Raw genomic sequence first — 22916 nt, 5'->3', positions numbered from 1 at the left:
TGAGAGAAATAAAGTTATATAAATACATCAATAATGTTTTATTTCTCACAGGCATTCTCTGTTGGTGGTGGTAGCCAGATTGACCTTCTGTTTCCTTTTTTACTTTCTGTTTGTGTTTGAGAGAGATTTTGGTACCTTTTTGTTATCAATATTTGTTCCCTTGTAAGGAATAAAAAATAAGTAATGATATATATATGTATAAAACATCACAACAATTTTTAATAACTGGTTTTAACATACCCTGTACACACTATTGATGTTTCCTTTGCAGAAGAAAAACAACACCTTGAAATGCAGGGCCAGTTTGAATTGCAATGGAGGGACGTCCCAGACAATCTTAAAGCTACTCAATCACCAAGCCAAATATTTGATGGGCTTCTCCAGCAGTCACTGCAGGGGCCTTTTCTCCTTGTCACTTTTTGTAAATAGCATGGAGTCTCTCTCCACGTCTTATCTATATTCTCTCCTGAGATATGCCATCCCTGGAGACACTGAAGATAGTGGGGGTATTTTATGCCAGGTTCATCACTATAAAAGAGTCTTTCTCCTTGAAGGAGCAATATGGCATTTTGTTATTTAGGTATTATTATTTAGGTAATCTTTTTTTTTTTTTTTTTTTTGCTGCAGGGTAAATGTGTGATCTGTGAAAATGGTAATCTGGTTGCACAATCAAGTTCAGCAAGAGAAAACATTTATTGCTGTGAGGTTCCTCTTTTTAGCTCAAGAGACTAATTTACACTACCATTTTTAAAGAATCATTTAAAGAAATTGTTACTTTTCTACAGCAATAAAGCAGTCAGGTGATCAAAAGTGACAGTAAAGACATTAAGTGTTAAAAAAATATTTAATTGGAATTTAGTGGACGTATTTGATGAGACATTTTTAGTTTTTAGGTTTTTTTTTTTAGATCTTTGACTTACAGATGTTGGTAACATTTGAGATTGCTAGGTTCTGTTTCTCAGAAAAACAACAGGATTTAATCTCCATTCAATCTCTTTGTTTTCGATGGGAAGCAGTGGAGATATTAAAGAGATAATGTCTGAGTTTGTCATATGTATCAAAGTACTATCACATTACTCCATCCAGATCAGAATTTCTGTGATTCTTTGAATGAATGAAAGCCTATAAACAGATCTCAGAGTTCAAGATCCTTTTCATAGTGTAGAAACGCAATGCTTATCACACCCTCTGCTACCCTTGAGAAGAAGAAAAGCGAAAGGCATTTCCATGCCCCGTTTTTCTCTCTCTATTTCTGTGAGTCTAGCGAGACTGAATCTATATGAGGGAACGTTAATTAAAAGGATATACAGAGAAGAAGAGCAGTGTGAGATGGAACCTTTCCTCTTGAATTTGGATGAGAAATTCTGACAGCTTTTCATCTTCATCTCTGGCTTACCGCAGCCATTCCTCTTCTTTTCCTCTCCATCTGTTTTCTTTTCTTAGAGTTTGCAATGGAGCCTTTTTGCTTCTCTATTTTTTTCTACATTCTCCTGTGTCATTAATTTTGTTATCTACATTGTTTTTAAACATGGATATCCCATATCTCACCTTGTAGTATCAGTCAACAGTTGAATTTAAGTCATATACAGACTTACCACTATAGCTAATTACCAAAATTTTAATGACTTAATAGGTATATGGACTACTTTTATGATCATTTAATGGCTCTTTTATGCTGTGTTTTTTTTTTTTTGGAGCTTGACAGACTCGGTTCTCATTTGGTATACAAAAAAAAGAGTTACTATTCTTTCAAATATTAGCCTTATTTAATATTTAGCCTTATATTAATATAAGCCTTATATTTAATATTAGCCTTATAATATTTCTTTCAAATATTAGCCTAGTATTGTTTAAAAATCTCCTCTTTGTGCTCTCCGCAAAAGAAAGAAAGTATATGGTTTGGAATGAGGTGATTAAAATAAAAACTGAATTTTCTTTTTGGGATGAACTATTCCTTTAAATCACATTTGCTTTGTACTACAGTGCTGAAGTAGTTGACGGCAGTAGGTTTCGGAAAGTTAAAATGCCATTCAAGTTTTCCAAAGTGTAATATATTTTTTATGATTGTTCAGATTTTGATAAAAGTATTATAACGGAATGAAAGAGCTAAAGCCATAAACTAATGAAAGAACTAATGAAAGATCTACTAATGCTGAGAGGTAAAGTCTTAAACCTTTGTATTTTCCCCAGTTTTCAGACAGTTTTTTTGGCTTTGAATTTATATATTTAGGTTGATTGGTTTGGCTCAACTCCTTATTGTGGAGTTTTGGAATATGAAATACAAACCCAGACCTCTAAAGGGGATGATAACTCTGTAGGCCTGCATTAGTAGGTAAATGTAAAACATTGGAACAATAGCTGATTCTTTGAGGGAAAGACTATTGATTATATAATGATGGTGGATATGAAACTTCTTGCCCTTCAGCTTTATTTTGATTGCAGAGTGTCACATGAGACTGTGAGCTGGTTAATTATCTAGAATCAATAGTTCAGCCATAAACCAATTAGAAAATCTCACTAGGGAGACCAAGACAATACACGTATGGATTACGCATCAGCATTTTTAAGTTGTACTAGACTTTTAAAAAAGCCAAAACTTCTAATAAAGATAAATTAGCCGACCTTTTTTTTAAGTGTATCCTTGCACAAACAAACGGCCCAATTTTAGTTTGAATCAATAACTCAACAGACATTTAAGTTTGCTCATCTGTGCATTTTCCTTTTTCAGGTCTCGAGGGACTGGATCTCAAACAGTATTGCATGGATACATTGTTTATGATATTGGGAATAGCGTTACGTAATCCCCCAGATTCTAGTCCCTTCTGTCTCCTGTCCCTGTTTACGGCCCCAGTCCTCCAGCTTTGTTCGTGGCAGCACACGTCAATCATCTGTCAGATGTGGAATAGCGCCGTGACGGGGAGATCGAGGGTTCAGATCAGGCCTTTTGCTTTTTCAGACTTTGAATTTGTTCGTGATTTAAATAGGAGCAGAATGTATGCTAATGCTAAAGGCAAGGCAATGAGGAGTTATTCAGGTAAAAACGAATATGTGTTTTTTTATGTATAATTTTAAAAGGTCATATAGACTTAAATCTATCAGAATTAAATTAGACATAACAGCCTGACTGTCATACAGGTGTTAAAAGCCTTTGTCTGTGAGAAACAGATGGTGGGAGAACAGAGACGTCCCTGATGTCCCAGACTCTTTTGAGTACACGTAAACGACTAAACACACATCCTGCTAATTTAACCTCGGTCTCTTTTTGCGGGGGTGCAGTTATCTGACTTTTGTTTGTGATTTCTACAAACTAATTTAACTAAATATAATCCCTGTCCAATTGGTGATCAATCATCTTATATTTTTGCACTTCAAACCATTTGTGATTTACATATTCAACACTTCACTTTAAAATATTCATCAGCCTAATGAATATTGATGTAACATTTGACTACTGTTACCTACACCTAGCCTGAAGGGAAAGCAACACATGCTGGCTACAGTTAGGACAGATTAGCAATGGGGTTTTTTAGGGTTTGGAAAGAATACAGTTATCAAAATGATGCATTTAGTTTGCCTTCAACAAATCTATTTTACATGCATTGCATTTGGTAGATGCTGATATCCACAATTTAGAGTGAATTCAGGTTTATTGGGAGACTTTTGTACCTTTGAAATGATTTGTCTCAATACGAGTTGTCAAACCTTGTATTGTGACAAATCTGTCTTGTGATCTTTTTATAAAAGTTTTGTTAATCTTTTTATTAAAATCTTACGAGCACTAAATCACACTAATTGAAACAGGCATTTTAAAACCAGAAATACACCCTAAAAACACACACAAAGAGGCTCACTTTGGGATGCTGAGTACGTAGGGTGAATTCAGGTTGATTGGGACACTTTTTCCACACTCATTTCAATGGCAAAAAGTATCCCAATAAAGATCAATTCACCCTATGTACTCAGCATCCCAAAGTGAGCCTCTTTTTGTTTTTTATATTCCTGTTTCAATTAGTGTGATTTAGTGCTCGAAAGATTTTAATGAAAAGATCACAAGACAGATTTGTTTCGATGCGAGGTTTAACAACTCTGTTGGGGGCTCCTTAAATGTGATTGAAATGAAGCAAGCTTCGCTAGCTTTGATGAGAAGTGTGTTTTTGTGTGTTCAGGATAAGTGTTAAAATCAGTGAGTAATTAGGGTGAAAACTGAGAATAGGAAGGGGTAAGAGGAAGCGTTAGTGGCTGGACAGAGATCTTTAATCTTAGTGTCTGTGGATGACCTGCTCTTGGCTTTTCAACTCTTCCTTTGATTTGCGCTCTCTCTCTCTCTCCCTTCTCTCACTTTTTTCTGTTATTGCTGTCATGTGAATATTATACTGTATTTATTTTATGAAAATGTTAAAGTATAGGGGTGTATCGATACCCTAATGTCACGATTCGATACATATCACAATACCAAACTCACGATATGATATTACTGCGATACTCCAAGACATATGGTAAAAGGTTAACAAAAATGTACTGTTAATTAAAATGCTAACTTAGATATTACGTTGTGAGTTTAAATGAATAGGTTTGGACTTGGTGCTTGTAACCCAAGGACAGTGGTGACACCATAATAAAAATATAATTCTGAAGCTGAAAATACTATTGTAGACAAATATTCTTGCACGCTTTCACCGACTTAATATATTTAAAATAATGTTGGCCACTTTTTACTGGTCACATCAGACATTTGACATTATCAGAACCCACGAATATTCCCCTATTGCTTTATTATATACATTATAATCAACATTATATATAGTATTTTAATGTGGTTCTTACACTAAAACTCTGAAAAAATTGATTTTTTTCCTCACACAGTATTTTTTATTTTGGGGGGACTATCCACCAAATATATTGTCACTATCCACGATACGTTGAATTTTTATATCGCGATATATTGTGGCACGATATATTGTTACACCCCTATGTAATTGTGTATTTTTTGTGGATGAGTAAGTGAACAAATACAGTTCTGTTGAATATCTCTCTCTCTCTCTCTCTCTTTGATAATAAACAGCTAGTCAGCCATTTTCACACAATAAATCCCAGCATAAACGGAAATAAATGATTAAATACATCACGTTAACTATTAGAGTTCAAATTAAGGATGTCGATGGATGGATATTTATCCCTGTAATGCATGCCAAAGCTGATTTTTCAGCATCATTACATTCTTCACCAGTCTTCCGTGTCACATGATCCTTCAGAAATCCTTCTAATATGCTAATTTGCTGCTTAATAAACATTTTTTCCAATAGTTGTGCTGATTAATACATTTTTTTTTACATTTTTGTGAAAACTATGATTGTAGACTATGATAAACTATGATGTACTACATTAAAAAAGTTCAAAAGAACAGCATTTATTTAACATAGACGTCTTTAGTGCATTATAAATGTCTTTACTGTCACTTTTGAAGTTTAACCTTGCTGAATAAAAGTATTTATTTCTTAAACATAAAAGAAAAATCCTAAACTTGCTGGGATCATTCTCTTTTGGAGTTTTTTTTTTTTATATGTGTTTAGATCGAAAGAACTTTAATTCACTTTTTTTTTTAATCTTTCTGTCTGTGTGTCTCTTAGGAAAGGAAATTATGCGCGCATCCATTTCTGGAGATCTACCGAGGAGGGATGATCCACTATATGAGTCCGCTGGCTCGGCAGGGTGATTTCTATGTTCCTGAAGTTAGAGAGGCCCAAAGATGGTTACTGGGAAAAGAGTCTGAAGAGGACAGGAGGACGGACATCACAGGTATACTAATTATGGCTTTCCTATTGATTCTTTCTTATCTAAAGCAACTCACAGTTAAAGGAATACAAGTTTAACAAAGGCATACTTTTGATTATCTACATACTTATTTTGGCTAAGAACTGCCCATTTAGACAGGAAGAGACATGTAAGCTACCAAAGATAGTTTCTTTGGTTTGACAATGACGTTAGTACAAACTTGTTGGCTCCTATCAAAGATTTAACACTGTTTATTGAGCACTAATAGAAGCTTATTGTCCATTTAACAAGTTCACATTTAGTGTGCCCAGTTTATCAAGGGTTGACATTTCACATGACGTTATTTTAATAGGCATTAACTACCATCTTATAGAATTTTGATGTGGTTGTGTCATATTGGCTGAACTCACCTACACCTGCTCTAGTGATAATGAGACACAATCTGTGTGTGTGTTTGTGTGTGAATGGCATATTGGCCTGGTCAGACCAAAGCCCAGAGGTACCGCCGAGCAAATATGAAAACACACGAGCTGTTTGTGAGGGGTGTGTTGTCCACACCAGCTGTCCTGTCCTAGTGATGCCTGTTACACCTGTTAGTCTGTTACCTTGAAACAAACACATAATGATAACTATAATATATGAGAGGAAGAAGATTAAAGCAGGGAAGACGGAAGATTAAAGGACAAATATGAAGCCTGCTGGTTTATTGGGTCTAAATGTAATATGTTTTACAGCATGTCTCATTCCTACTGTCCTGTTCAAGTGCACGTTTGATCCTCCAGCGGGACACACAGACCCTCAAAACTAGTGCAAAGTTAGTTGCTATTGGCTTATAACTTTAGAATCCAACACAAAATCGTCTGGATCAGAAAATGTATTGATCAGTAATAAATATTGCTAAATATATTGGTAACACTTTACAACGAGGTTCAATTTATTAACATTAGTTAGTAACAATGAACAATAGTTCCACATTATTTAATCATCTTAATAATGGATTAGTAAATGTTGAGATTAACATGAATTAAGATCAAAAGTTGTATCTGTCAACATTAGTAAATGCATATTGTACATTTTTATTAACTATAGCATTAACAAAGGTTAATAAATGTTCAAATCTGTTTTGCATTGTTAGTTTGTGTTAATGCATTAACTAATGTTGACAAATGAAAAACATTATAAAGTGTTACCAATATATTTTCAATATTGGCTTATAATAAAAGCAACATAAATAAAATATTGTTTTTAATAAGTGTTTTATGAATAAGTTAGTGATAGTTCATCCAAAAATAAAGAAATGTCATCAGTTTGTCTTCTTTCTTTTTTTGTTTTGTCTTTTTTTTCTCATTCTGTGGAAGTCAAAAAGGTCCAATGTGATTTCTAACCCCATTTACTTGTTTGGACAAAAACATTATATAGTAATTCAGTCTTCTTTTTTTTTCTTTTTTTTCTTTTTCTTCCGCAGTAGAAAATAAAATTTCATGATAACTGTATTTGTAATATTTACATGCATTTGGCAGACGTTTTTATCAAAAGTAACTCGCATGGCATTCAAGCTACTTTTTTTTAAATTTCATGCATTTTTCTGGGATTCAAACCCATGACCTTGGCATTGTTTTCATGGCAAAAGTTTAGTAATCCTTTAGTGATTGTCGAACACAATTTAATAAATTCAAACCCAATTATTAAAGGCACACATTTTCATTACACGAAGCACTTTGTCTTTTACCATAAGTCTCTTTTGATCTTTAGTTGAATATGAGTGTGTGTGTGCCACTCAAACCAGCAACAGACAAAGGAGCAAACAATCATCAGTCTGTACTTTGCTGTTTGGTGATCATTCAGCGTCAAATAACACTATCAAACTGATGTGAATATACAGTGTGCCGGTTATAAAGCTTTTTTAGGTTTCTTCTCATCATGTAAGCACTTATCACTTTGAGAAAACCAATAAAAAAACTGAAAATAAGAATATTTACAGAGAACTGTTGTACGTTTTGAAATGGAAAATATGTAGGAACCCTGGCTTTTACACTTGTCAGACTAACTGTCTTCCAAGTAGTAAAATAAACACGTCCTTGTGATTTATTAGTGCACACAAATGTATTCTGAAAAAATTACAGAAGTTTTCAACTTTTAATGAGCAGGAGTCTGACAGCAATGTGCCTGTAATGACACAAAGTGCAGAGAACAGATGTGAACAGAAGAAAACAGATTTTCTATTCCTTGATTTTGAAGTACTTCTGGTTGTCTCCGAGCAGATGTCTGCGCTGTGTTTCGAAATTGCGAGGGATGTTTCATTGACCGTTTAATTATTAATATGCACTGTCAGCTCTTTTTGAAGATTTAGTTAAATTGCAATAATTCACAAAAAAAATTACTTAATGTCATGTTTCAGCGCTGTGTCAGCTATGCATTTTTATCGCAAATGATGTTGTCGAGTGATGTTTTAGTTGTCATGCTGAAGAAATCGCTGTGTTTTGCTGAAGTGGTGTGAAGCTGACCTTGCTGCTCAGATTTAAGCTTTCAGCATCTGTTCCCTGGTGAAAGATGCTGTTCACGAAACGGCTGCGAAATGAGTTTTGTCAAAGTGGCATATTGCACTGAAATGTGCTTTAAATGGCAGGGGCTGTGAAATGCTCTCGCATATGATATGGGAAACCAAGGGGAATTTTAACACCTTACATTGCTCTAATCACAAAAGACTAATTACGGTTAAGGTTCTCTCTTCGCTTGAGAAAAGACTGCATTACTTTGTGAGAAATTTATAGTTAAACGATTTTGATGTATACAAATTAGGTTTCATTTCCAATTGTTCTTTTTGAATCCAAATAAATACCTATTTTATTTGGTTATCAGTTAACATGAATACCAGATTTTTAGCTCTGGTCTCTGATGGCAGATTTTGTGAGGTCAGGGAAACTGTATCACTAGTTATAAAATGAAAAAGTTGTAACACTAAATTGAAAGATTAAATCCACATTATTTAGTTAAATTAAATAACTTAAAAGTGTTATCGGCTAATACGTATGATTAAATAATAAGAATCTTTTATATTTCAACTTTGTAATGTATGCTTTAAATGCAAAGGCTATTTCTCGGGCTCGAATTGACATGAAAAATGGACACGCGCTGTAAGTGGTAAACCAATCACAATAGTCTATGCCGTTTGACCAATCAGAGCAGAGTAGGCTCACCGAAAGCAGGGGTTCGAACAACGAAGCATTTTCAGAGTCTTTAAGAAATTAGGTTATGTGCAATATATTGTATGGGGAAATAAGTGTGTTTTTTTACCATGTAAACCTATTGTAGGAGACCTCTACAAAAAACTGGAACCTTTAAAGGGGTGATGAACTGAGAAATCAAATTTGCCTTGAGCTTTCGACATCTAAGAGGTCATCATATTATAAGAATATCCTGTAAGCTTTTATTGACACCAGGCTCAGCAAACGACTCGTTTTTCAAAGTGGGGACTATTACGTCAAAGAGGATAAAACACCACCCCCGCAGAAGAAGATCAACGCCTACTTCAACACGGCCGGTTTAGCTCCGCCCACCGATTCGCGCATTACACGCATAGCTAAATAACATAGATTCCTAACTCGTGATGACAAACCGGATCGAGAGTGAAACTCATTATAATATGCAAAACTGTTATCCACTCACAGCAGTGGGCGTTTACTTCCAAGTCTTCAGTGCGAGACGCCCATAAAAACAGAGCGTTGTTGAGCTAGGCTCAAAATTAGGGTAGAAAATAGCCTATTACTTATTCATTTTGATGTTTTTGAATGCAAAAACCAACCGAACATCATAAGTTGACCTCAGACAGGTCCAGAAAAGCCAGTTAATGACCCCTTTAAAATTGCATAATTCAGTGATTCTAAATGTAAATTTTTTAGTACTATTACTGTTGTGTTGTCACAAATAAATGCACATAAACAAATACCAAAAGATGGCAGGCACATTTGTAGTAGTCTGTGAGTTATTGAAGCAAAATTTATAAAATGTCACAGTTTTCCGGCGGCCTGCGCTACGCTGATGGCATTTGAAGGACACTTTGTTCCATCAATCTCTTTATCTTTACTCCTCTCTCTTTCACAGACTCAGTTCCCTGTCATCCCTCGCTATCCCCCCTTCATCTAATCTGTCCGTCCCTACCAAAATGCCACATTGACAGGAAGAGCAGGAGGCAGATAAACAACACTTAGTGAACGGTCATCTAATAGACACACAAAACATCCCTTCATCTTAGAAGCACTGACATAAGCAGAAAAAAAGCTGAGACGCTGAGACGCAGGCGGCCCTGACACGTTTGTCACTCCGACACACTGAGTGTGAGCGTGCGGGGTCTCCTTCACACGCAGCATGAGCGTGCACACACTTCTCGGTGATACTCGCCTCTCTCAATCTGTTAGTCTGTCTGTTCGTCAGTTACTCTGTGTGTGTCTAAAACTCCTGATGCAGAAGATTAATTGAATAGCTGCAAAAAAAATTGCTTGAGATTTGCATATTCCTATGTTTCAAAGAAATGTTTTACGTAGGATTAAGAATAAAGGGGCCCAATGTTATTTTAGTATTAGCCTTTATTTTTATTTTTGCAGTCTTCATTTTAATTTTATCTAAGTAAATGTTAGTAATTGTGCTATTTGCTTTTTATGTTTCTATGTAGCTTTAATTTATTTTTTATTTTTATTTCGGATCTAATTTATCTAATTTCCAATTTAATTTTAAAAGTAATATTTTTATTTTGGTTTTATTATATTTATTGTACTGACTGATGTAGTATTTAAAAATGCTTTAATTGTAGGTATTTTATTCTTTATTTATTACACAAAACAGTATCGAATTTTAATATCTCAATAATTGGTTATGATCATTATAATTATCGGATTGTAAGTATTGGCCTGATTTTTAGTATGGGTTCAACCGTGTTTCAAAGTTATTTTTTGTGCAGGAAAGAAATGATGAAAATCTAGACGAATGTCACATGTTGCTGTGAGGTTTTTTTTTTAAGATATTCAGGGTGTTTTTTGCATCTTGTCATGCAGTTGCTAGGGTGTTCTGAATGGTTGGTAGGTGGTTAGACACATAAATGATACCACAAATGTATAAAGGCAAGTGCTATTACCTTTCTTATCAATGAGATCTACAATTTACTCCTAGTAGATGATAAAACAGGTTAAAAAAGAGAATGCATAGATGGAGGGATGCTGAGCTCTTTTGAAATTGTTCAGTAAACAACCGCCTAATAATAAAAACAACTAAAAGACCCCAACATCTATATAGCAGCTAGTTTAGAAACCTAGTTATCTTCAAAGGTGTTTGTTCACACACTCCAATGACAACACATGCAGTTCTCCAAACACTCCTCATCTCCTTTCCACAGGCACAATCACAACTGCTAATTAGCAAGTAGCGCAAGTGCAGAAACAACCTGAAATCGCTATTAAACACACGGAAACGAAGATGTTATACACGCTTTGGTATGCTAGCATTACAGGAGATGCTTTCATTTTCTGAGGTGCTGCTTGCTTTCTGTGAGACTATGGCGAAATGAATCACCTCTTGTGTTTGGTGTGTGCGTGTAAACACACAGGTGCTGATTCCCACAGCGAGTGCAGTTCTGTGAGCCGCCTGCCCCCCTCCGACAGCCGGGACACCTCACCTGCCCCGTCCACCACCAGGACACACTCGCACCGAGACCGAGACTGGGACTTTGAGCGCATGGAGAGAAGTGACACCTCCAGCGTCTCCTCCTTCGAGGAGCTGGATCTGGACTCGGACAGGTGTGACCACACACCTCCAGCCCTCGCAGGAAGTGGCAAGGGCCAAGACAGAGAGATGATGGTTGAGGAAGAGTGAGAGAGCCAATGGAAAGAGGAAATGTGAATATAGTTAGTTTTAAAGGGATAGTTCACCCAAAGATGAAAATTCTGCCGTTGTTCTGGTAGATTCAAAAGCCAAGTTAGTTTTTGCGGAATCTTTACGTATACTCGTAACAGCTTTCAAACTCTAAAAAGCACCATAAAAGTGGTCCATAGGACTTGTTTCCAAGCAGTGTTATTTTAGTATTATTTATAGTATTGTATTTTAAAATGTTCATTTTAAATTTGTCTCTTAATTTTTGTTGAAGTGCGAGTTATTTTGTAAGAAATATTTATTTTAATAGATCTATTTAGCTTTATTTTTGTTGAATTTTTTCATTTAATCATATTTTATTTCAGCTTTATTTCAATAAACAATCATTTTTTTTATAGGTCTAAGTCTTCTGAAGCCATTTGATTGGGTGAGGAATAAGATAATCTTGCCCTTTGCAAACGTACAACAATAAATTAATGAAAAAATTTAGAAAAAAATTGAAAATTATGGGGGTTTTTTTGTTTTTTGATCAGTGAATATTTGTTTTATCTTCTCATAGAAAATTATAGTGTGGCTCCAAAGACTTGGAATAGAGTCAAATGAATCACTTTTATGGGGATTTTATTTGTATCCTTTTTATGGCTTGTCAACTATTAACTGTTGAAATTCTTCTTAAAGAAATCCTACTTTTGTCAACTACAGAAAAAAGAATAAGGTTAAGGAAATAATGACATTATTTTTATTTTTGGGTGTGCTGTCCCTTTAAAGGAATTGGCTTTATGCACAACTCCACTACTTCCTGAACTTCAGCCAGCTCCTGTCTTCCATTATTGTACAAACTGATTAATCCAGCTGTATCTGACCTCAGTAGTCACAACAACAATAATCAGGCACACCTGAATTAATCAAGTTTGTCCAATAATGGTAGACAGGAAACAAGGAGCTGGCTGAAGTTCAGGAAGTAGTGCAGCTGTGCATAAAGCCAATTGTTCATCCATGAATGAAAATCCTGTCATCATTTACTCACCCTCAAGTTGTTTAAAACCTGCATGAGTTTCTTTCTTCTACTGAACACAAATGAAGATATTTTGAAGAACGATTAGAACCAAACAGTTTATGGAAAAAATAGACTATGGGAGTTAATGGGGTCCATCAACCTTTTGTTTACCGTCATTCTTCAAAATATCTTCCTTTGTGTTCAACAGAACCAAGAAACTCATACAGAGTTGAGGGTGAGAAAATGATGACAGATTTTTCATTTTTGGGTGAACCATCCCTTTAAGTGTTACGTGTGTGTGTATTAATAAATAGACAAGTAGTTTAGTTGATTGTTTTCTACTGCGAAGGGAATCGGCAGGTACAAAATTGTGTCTGTCGACAAACATATTGAGCCAGGTAACCTGAATGTCTTGAATCATTCAGTGCACCCTCACTAGTATTTCATTAGTGAATCTGTTGTTTGTTTGTTTGTTTGTTTGTTATTGATCATAAGTTCCTAATGACTGAAGTCAAACTGACATTGATGTTAGTGATCATTCATGTAATGTTCAGCTTTCAATTATTTGAGTCGAATGCGTTCTTCTCTATCCTCACAATCTGTCTTCTTCCTTCAGTAATTCCTAATTTGCACCTAAAGAAACTCCCGAAACTGAAGAGTTCTGTGACTTGAATCATTCATCAAAGCCATATGTTCATAACCAAATCTTTATTTGCACCAGAAACTGACAGATAACATTTCCTCGCTCGGGAGACGATTGCAGCAGATTTAGTTTATTTGTAGTTTGCAATTAAAGGTGTTTAGAGCACATCATTATTTGTTCATATGATATCATATAAATGGTATTTGCATACTTGATTCTCCAGTGAGTACAAATTACACTTGATCAGTGTAGTATATTTTTTTCAGCCATTACAGTGGGATTTTCTATATGATGAATATTGATACATTTCAGGTGTTATTCACCATTTTTTGAATTTCTTTAAAAAAGTTTTATTATAGAACCAACTGTGCTCCTCTGTTAATATCTTGAATGTTATCCTAGTTATCCTAGAGTTTCAGGTTGTGCGAGTTCACACACTTCAGGACAAACTTGATATATTGTTAGTTTAGATAAAGTTTATAATATGTTGATTTAAATTCTTAATGATTTGTTCTGCTAGTTGTTGAGCAACTTAATAAATGACTTTAACATACAGAACTGGTTCTTCTTTCTTCATAAACCTTTATATTTTTACATTTTACTTTTAATTTTAGTCATTTTATGTGCTCTGTCATTTTTGCTATTATATTTTTGTCAATATTTCTATTTATATTTAAATCATACATTGTTTTTGCAATTTTAGAATGTCAACTTGAACTTTTATTTCAGTTTAAACTTATTTTATTCCTTATTTTATTTTCATTGGTTTATATATATATATATATATATATATTTTTTTTTTTTTTTTTTTTTTTTAATTGTGTATTGTATAGCCTACAGTGTAAAGAAATTAAATTATTACCCGGACATTATCAATAATTTCAGACACTTCCGTTTCCCCCTAAAACACAAAGCAATCAAATTCAAAATACAGGTAAAACACATGTTAATTAAATGAAACATATTTTACGGATTTTTTGTGTATATTTTATTTGTATATTGAGTGTATATTTTATTTCTATTAGCCTAAACAACAATAATTTTTAATATTTTTAGTTTTAGGCCCTGAGAAACAGCCTTGGTTATTTGCCCTATATTGACTAATAACTAAAAATCAACCAGTTCTAATAAACTTCAGATCTTTGATGTCTTGTTTCTTTATGGCCCTCCCGATAGACACAAACTGTAAATCCTTCTCTATATTATGTCTGGTAGCGCTTTGTGTTGTCTTTAAATTCAAAACAATTGTCTGGTCTGATCGATTTATGTCGTGTCTGCAGATTGAAGTGCATGTTCGCAGTAAACTACAAAGTGTCGTCGTAAATGCATCCAGATTGTCGCTGATACTATAGGCACTGATGGAAAATAACACATCACAACACTGCCTCAGTGCCTCTTGAGACATCTAAAGAAGTTTTAAAAGCACACAGACAGACATGGTCAAGAGTTAAAATGCCTCCACTTCTTTCAAAGTCTTGTTGGAGGTGGTGTAAGACTTTATGACACACATATTCAAGTCACCATCAAATCAAAAAAAATTTTGGTTCTTGTTTGAGAAGCCGTTTGACTCGGATATACATAACAATAGGGAAGAAAAGACTATCACTACTTCCCTTTCATGGCGACTTTAAAGTTTTTTCCTTAAAACTACAGTGAACCAAAGACAGTCTCAAACACAAAGTTTGAAATCTCTGGTGTCTGACGTCAAACAAACTACCTTAACCGATCGCGTCAATGTTTGATGATCAACGAGTGGATCTCTGAGCTGGTGTGAGTGAGTAGAGGCGGGGGAAATTTGCATATTCATAGAACTATGTAGCCTATACTAAACGAGGCAAGGGTGTAGAGTTACATTCAAGCTATTTTATGGCATGATGGAAAAAAATTCAAGAAAAAAAAAAACGTTTAAAGGGATACTTCAGGATTTAGCATTAAGCTTTGTATTAGTAGAAACCCTGTAGTATTTTCGAATTACCATGCTTTCCAACCTCATATCCCCCTGAGATGAGAGATTTATGTATTTTTTGTCTGAAAAAAAATACTCTGATGATGCAAAAATCGTCATTTTGCGTCATCTGAGGATTTTTTTGCCATAGGCTAAAGACTACAGTCAGTAGTCGGGTCTGTCCCGCATGTTCTCAACCCGCCCATAGAGGGCGGAATGAACACTCACAGAATGAACACATAGTGTCGGACATCTTTTTTTGGAAGCTAAGCTAGCAGGCTCTTGTTCTGTGGAGGAAGCTGAGTAGTAGGGGTTACCATCCTCTTTTTCCGGGACATGTCCGGCCGTTGATGTCCGGGATTCAGCTTTTGCTTTCTGCAGTCGCCATTCACTGTTTACATGCACAGCTTTTGTTTCAATCTAACTGAATTCATTCTGATTGGTGAATCTGAATGTAGTGTTTACATGAACGCTAAACAAGTGAGCGGTTGATGTGCGTTTTAACATTGCTAAGAAAATCCTCGCTCCTCCGTGAGAGATACGAGGCCGGTGCATCTCGCAGGTGTCGCTCATCGGTAATCACCCCACCGGCCTCGCGCCGTTCTCCTGCGGCCCTCACTCGTCCTGCTCGCCACAGTAAACATGATGAATGACGACTGTAGAACGCAAAAGCCGAATCCCGGACATTTTGGGCGATCTCGAAACACATTTTCAGGCAGACTCATCACGGAGACTCACTAGTAGCCTAGACTTGTAGTTTAACTACTGCACTCTGTTACCGGTAGGCGTGGCCTCCTAGGGCAGCGAAGCAAGTGCATTCTGGGAGTTGTTGTCTTTCATCCATATAAGCCAAAAATACATTTTCTGGCTTTTCTCAGTCAAGAAAGCTCCAAATTCAAAAATAATTTCACATTTCTTCTAAATAAATTACCCATTTTAAATACTCGTTCATCTTTCCAGAGGTGAAGCATCCCTTTACACATCATTTTGCTGATCAAAGATGATCAATTATTGACTAAAGGGGGACTTTAAAAATACAGTATGTTAGGGGGAGGGAAAATAGACAAAATTGCAGTCATTCTGAAAGTAATATGTTTAGTTCACAGATAGAAAACAAAGCCGAACATTTAGTTTACAAGCTACTATGTGCATCAAACTAAACTCTAAATATCCTTCAAAGATTTAAAGCATGAACTAAGTTTTGGCAAATCTAGACTAGTTAAAGTACCTCGATCATCTTGCCTGTGTTTAATTGAGAACTTTGACTAGTTAACTGACCCAAAATCAACACAGAATCAGCTAGTTACTGCAGCATAGTAGAATATACACAATTATTATGGCTGACCTATATATGAACTTCACTTTCATGCTTGCTTTAACTCTGAATATAACAAATAGATGTTATTTTTGCATGAATGCTTCACAAGCTTGTTATTTAGCATATCAATGGATAGTTTTACATGCTGTTGCATCATACAAACCTCGAAACAGTTTTCCAGAGGGTTGACCACAGCTTTCAGATTGATCTAAAAATTTGACCGATTTACTCTACTGTATTTCCATATGGGTAGAAAAGTTTGGAGCAATTTCTGATAATTATATCTAAGCGTCCTTGCACTCCCCAAAACTCAGTCTGGTGTCTCTGGATCTCTCTGCCATTATGATGTTCAACAGACCTCTGTTTCAAGGCAAAATTGGTCCCTTTGTGTTAGAGGTGGTTATTATATAATCTATTGCGAGTGTTTGCTGCTCTAATCACCACTGTGGGCATGTGCATTTCTCTCCACCGTCCTCTGAAAATATCCAAATTATTTGTGGGTATGGAAGACAAAGCAAGCTTTGTGCCCGTGCCGTCGGTGTGTGTGTGTGTGTCTCTCCAACAGCGACCAACCCCCTCCCGATTCCCCTTTAATTGGTTGAGAATCTGGGAGAACAGAACTTGGACAGCGCTTGAGGGGTCTTAACACAGTGTTCTGGAACTTGGATCTTAAGCACTGACTGACTTCTGCTGATGCATACAGTATGAACTTTTCTCAGAGAGCCATCAGTACATTAAGTTTCGTTCTGTAATTATACCTTCTTTTATGGTGTCTTGCACAGATGAATGGCTAAATCATTAAAAGCTCTTTCTTAATAGTTAGTTAGAATCAGCCTGCGGATCAGAACCTGCAAGTGGGCAGCATTTCCTTTGCTTTGGCTTAAATGTAGCCTAAATGTAATTAGGCTTCTTTGCTTGTAGAGCTTGTAAGGCTATAATTCTCTTCTCATGTAAAAAAAAAAAATATATATATATATATATATATATACAGTATATATATAGTTTTTGGGGTTTTTTGCAAGAAAGATATATATGTTTTAAGAAATACAAACAGAAGCACTTTTCTAGCAAAGCATTTCATCAAAAACAAGATCAGCATCATTTGTTTGCAGGTGGTCATATCTTTTATTTTCGTTGTTTTTAATTAAAAAAAATGTTTTTGATATTATCATTTTGTTTCCATTAATATATAGGGCTGCATATTAATTTCAAAATACTATTTCTGCTAATTAAATTCTAATTATTATTTAATATTAGCTAATTATTTCTGCACCATTCTTTGCGGTGTAACAACCTTACATTTTTATTAGGTACATCCAAGTATAAATGGCCTCTGTGCTTGCGTCATTAAATATTCACGCTCCTTGAAAAGACTTATAGAGTGCTATGAAAATATATTTGGTAAGCTTCCCTGATACTATAGTGATTAATTCACCAAATATTTATTGGCTGTGTAGGAATTTACTATTTATATATTCTGTGGCTAGCTATTTTTATTGTATTTTTATTTATTTTGCTTAAATCGAATAATTGTAATGCGTATATGTTTGTGTGTGTATGTCTAGCCTATATTTGTTGTTGTTGTTGTTTTTGTTGTTTTTTATGCTTATATTTTTATGATATGAGAAATTTGTTAACCTTTTTATTTCTGTTTGGTGTTTGAAAGTATCTGACTAATATTTGTAATTTACAATAAAAAAATTCAGAAACTCGAGTTGTTTGGTTTCAGCTTCTGATGAAAACAGTTGCAATGTCGAAGCGAACTTTCTTCTCTGTTTTTTTTTTTCTGATATTTTTTTAAAAATCTCTTTTATAGTGTTAATTTTTGATATGTTTTAGCTTACCTCAAGGGTATCCAAGATGTAGGTGTCTTTGTTTCCACAGTATTTTCAATTTTGACTTTTTTCGGTCAAACCGGTGTTGTCTGTCATGTAGCCTATGGCGGTCCGCCTCAAAGAAGATGCACAGAAAAGTCAAATTAATAAAACATGATTTAATGACACGAAACGAGCGGATTGTGTGAGAAAACGAACAGTATTTATATAGTTTTTACCTCTTGTTGCCGTCGAACTGATCTGAATCAGAAGCATGATCAGAAGTCCAACGAACCGAACTGAACCGTCCCAGAGCCCGTGACCGTCCCCAACGTTGCGCCGGAAGTGATCTCTCGCGCGTCTACATCTCGCAATGGAAGACGATTTCGAATATGTTTAGTAAAAAGGTAAAACCACGGGTAAAACTCCCGAAATCTCCGTGTAAACATTGCGTGACGTGGACGCAAGAGAGATCACTTCCGGCGTCTCTGAGACGGTTCAGTTCGGTTCAGTTGGACAAATGGTTCAGATGAACTAGCCTATCCCTCTTTATATTTTTTCACCCAATTTTTTTTTTTTTTTTTTTTGCAGGTGTTCTAAAGCCTTTGAGGAATAAATATTTGTTGTATTTATTTTTCATATTTTTATATAATAAAAACAAAAATTCTGTTTTTGTATTTCTTGGTGAAATATCACTATTACACACACAATTGTCTCAAAAAGTGTACAATGCATCCAAATTGTAGCTGAGAATCAGTAGAATCCAGAAATATGTGTCTCTTTACTCTGCTATGAAAATTGACAATTCCAGAAGCCAAAATATCAACAGAGTGCCATGTGGACTTAAAACCGAGTGCCATGTGGAACATGTGGAAGGGTTAAAGAGTTTTTAGCCAGGCTACTGAACGTCAAATGGCTACCGTGTGAAATCCCGCACGTTATCCGTTATTAAAATTGATCTTAGTTAAACGATTTTTAAGCGAGAAAAGAACTGTTGTGACTCCACCTATCTTCACACAGATAGCAGCCAGAGAGAGAGAGAGAGAGAGAGAGAGAGAGAGAGAGAGAGAGAGAGAGAGAGAGAGAGAGAGAGAGAGAGAGAGAGGTAGCCTATACGGAGGGGGCGCAGGGGTTGGTGTTTCACCCGAACCTCACGAATGCATGAAGCTCGAACCCTGAACACCAACATCCATTATTTGAAATTAAAAGAATCGTTGGGGGACCAAACATGTGTTATTGAGGCGCCACTTAATAGGCTATATCTGGGCAATATTGTTCAATAAAAATCCTCTCTCAAGTTTCAGTAAAAGACGTTTGGAAAATCGTGACCGAACCATGGATCCGTGGAGATTTAGTTTGAGTTTATTAAACCTCTCACGCTGGCAGGTGTGTGGACTGAATTCTTGCGCTCTCACAAAACCCTGAGAGTGAGGAGAAAGCCCCGAACTGACCATTAAGTTGGTCTGAAGAAGGTGTTTGTGGTGCACGTTGCTTTTAATGAGAAGGCATTCATCATTCCGAGCGAATTACGCTGTGCACAGGTAAGATCTTCATCATCATCATCATCATCACCTTCTGCGCTTCATCGGGTCTTTGTTTCAGCACCGAGGACAGATCCAAACACATCAAACACCTGCACCTGTGGGAACATCATGAATGGAGGCTGATTTCTCGCCAATTCCAAAGCTAAATCAACTTTGCATTCTTGAAACAAGTTGCACAAGGTGTTGAATTTCTGCCAGATCAATTCTTCACTGGTAAGCAAGCATGCATTTTATTTACGCGCAACATTTGCATGCATTTGCGAACACTTTGGCCAATTTTTAAAATCATTTGCATGATGGAAATATCAGACTGGCCGTGAATACCACCACATATGAAGTATTTATTATAGGGAACAATTAATTACATGCAGCAATGATGATACCGGAGAATTGCCTTATCGCGCGCGTGCACGGATGCTTTGGCATTTCTTGAGCACAAACCTTGCACAAAGTCTTGTGATCGAATACAAACAGGACAGGGTTGCGTTTGAATGTCATTGAGGTGTTGCTCCTTTGTTGACTATAAGTGCACTTGATATTTGAACACAAAGGAAATGTGATTGGCAACCTGACACGCTCAACTCTCTAATCAACTTTACCTTGAGAAATGCATTACAACGAAATGTATGGATGGATCAGTAGCCTACACCACTGAATGGGAACATTATGCTTTAGGCAAACTGTCATAATGCAAAAAATATCTTAGGTTTGCAACTGATTGCTTTTCGTGTTTTATCATATTTTGGCTTTGAGATATAATATTGCATATTCAGTAGAGAAATAATAGTTTATTTTATACTATAAATGTCTAAAAATAAATAGTAAGATGTCAACCTCAAATTTGTTCAAGAATTATATAAAATGTGTTCTGAGACGTATTTGTCTTTAATATTTCACAGATGTTGCCCACACTGGGCAGAAATATTTTCAGACTTGTTGAAGCAGTTCATTATTATGCTTATGCGCTTTCTTTAATTAAGCGCATTAATTATGTCAAGCAAACATTGAAAACTGTTTAAAGTCAGTGAAGCCAAAACATTAGAATTATCATACAACCGTAAAAAAAAAAAAAAAAAATTGCAATTGCAATCACTCAGTTTGATTCCAGATCAAGCCATAACAAATAAATATATTCATACATAACTGGTGTCACTGGCCGTACATCACGCTTGGCCATATGAATAGCATCATTTTACCTTGGAGCACCTTTCAGATTCACAATCTGGCCATTAACATGTCATTTTCCTGTTGAAGAGAAAACTTCTTGCAAAACTTAACACTCTTGTTCTGTTCACCCGCTGACACTTTGGATCTGAATAGTGTAAAGCATCCATAGCAACCCATGATTGGACGTGCTGAGATAAACATCTCATAGTTAATTTGCTCCATGTCTGTGAATGCTTTCGTCCTTGGCAACCTTACTGAGCCATTCAACTGGTCTGGCTGTGCTCCAGAAATGATCAATGAAACCAAAGTGTGTCTTATTAAAAAAAAATAGGACCATATATTTAAGGGCGCTGTGTGGGAACAGTAATATTTTAGAACTGTAATATGATTTTTACTGATATATGTCAGGTATTAAATGATTTATACTTTATACTTATCAGCAGTCAAGCCTGATGGTGAGCCCAGACTGGTAAAATCCCATCTGGTGTCTCAGTATACACATCAATTCTGCCAAAACAAGAGGATCAAGGGGAACTAATTCTCCCACAAGCTCTGAATTCAAGCATTCATATGCATACACATACATTCTCACAGCATATATATTCATTGTGGCTTCCCTTGGATACTGAAACAAAATGAAATTAAGCACATTAATCATAATTATCGCGCCACAACCTGATGGAAAAGGTTTATTCACTCATCAGATATGAGTGAATAAACATTATTTAATTAATTTTATTACGTGTCATTAAGAAAAATGGAGGTTCTCATAAAGATTTATATACTGATGTGATCATTGATTTGATTATATTAAACTAGCGTCATCACATCTGAGTCTTCAGATTTAAATGGAGGTTCTCATAAAGATTTATATACTGATGTGATCATTGATTTGATTATATTAAACTAGCTTTATCACATCTGAGTATTCAGATTTGTTGGACTGACTGAAATCTGCTAAAGTTTTTTAGGATTTATCACTATATATATATATATGTGTGTGTATATTCACACTGTAAAAATATATAATCAATAAGTTATGACAAGATTACGCAACTTTTAAAATAAATTATACAAGATTCAACTAATTTTTTTTAAGTTAATGTAATTTAAGTTGAAATGACTTTAACATCCAAGTTGATTGTACTTAAATTGTACAACAACTTTTTTACGGTATATATAGTGTTTTTTTTTTTTTTTTTTTTTTTTTTTTGAGATTTCTCACTACTTGATTGCCATTTTGCTCATGCTTTCGTTCCATTGTGATTGTGATTTATAGTGCACTGATTGCCCCTGGTTCAACCTTGGTTGAAGTGCCTTATTCAAGAGCACAGTAATGATCCTCCTCTCAATAACTCTTCAGTGAACAATCTTCCCCCAAGTGTCAAAGCTGCTGTTGACATTAAAATCTAAAATATACTTTGATATTTGTGAATGTTCAATATTCAAGTGTTGTTTTAGTATGCACTAATGTCCAGACCTCAGTTTATGGACTGGTCCATTAGCCTACCTTGACTCTTTTCTCTTGTGAATCGAGGGTGCCTGTTGCTTCCCTCTGTTCCAGAGAAGAATAGAAAAGAGAAAACCATGATTCGTTGTTAATGTTTGTTTTTTTTTTAAATGTAGTTTTGGTCAAATGCTCCTGTTGCTGTTGGTGAAATTTAGAAACCCTTGACCTATAGCTATGTTCATCTTTTGTCTGAGGACTGAGAAATGCCAGTATTATTTTTATAGTTAAAGAAACACACCTAAAATTTAGCTAATTGAACGAATGACTTTTCAATAAAGTTTACAATGCCATCAGTTAACCCTGTCACCAAATTTATTATATATAAAAAATAATTATAGCCAGCTCCT

General features: G+C 35.3%; 2 protein-coding genes across 3 annotated transcripts in view; both read left to right on the top strand.

Annotated features, from left to right (window-relative positions):
* The window catches only part of tex264b (testis expressed 264, ER-phagy receptor b), a 41852-nt gene extending 28029 nt beyond the window's left edge, over positions 1-13823 (top strand). The window contains exons 3-4 of the mRNA XM_039674183.2: positions 5628-5796; positions 11369-13823. Of these exons, the coding sequence (XP_039530117.2) occupies positions 5628-5796; positions 11369-11634 (435 nt within the window). The 3' untranslated portion in view covers positions 11635-13823. The remainder of the gene's footprint in view (positions 1-5627; positions 5797-11368) is intronic.
* Positions 13824-19458: 5635 nt separating this feature from the next.
* Positions 19459-22916, top strand: part of grm2b (glutamate receptor, metabotropic 2b) — a 22998-nt gene continuing 19540 nt past the window's right edge. Inside the window, exons 1-2 of one of the 2 annotated variants that reach the window (XM_039674100.2) lie at positions 19459-19889; positions 19951-20105. The gene's annotated coding sequence lies outside the window, so the exon portion shown is untranslated. The remainder of the gene's footprint in view (positions 19890-19950; positions 20106-22916) is intronic. The other variant, XM_039674101.2, reaches the window with a different exon arrangement.

This window comes from Pimephales promelas, chromosome 21, assembly GCF_988280905.1.
Source record: "Pimephales promelas chromosome 21, fPimPro1.hap1.1, whole genome shotgun sequence".
NCBI lineage: Eukaryota > Metazoa > Chordata > Actinopteri > Cypriniformes > Leuciscidae > Pimephales > Pimephales promelas.
This window is presented reverse-complemented; position numbering and strand designations above follow the sequence as displayed.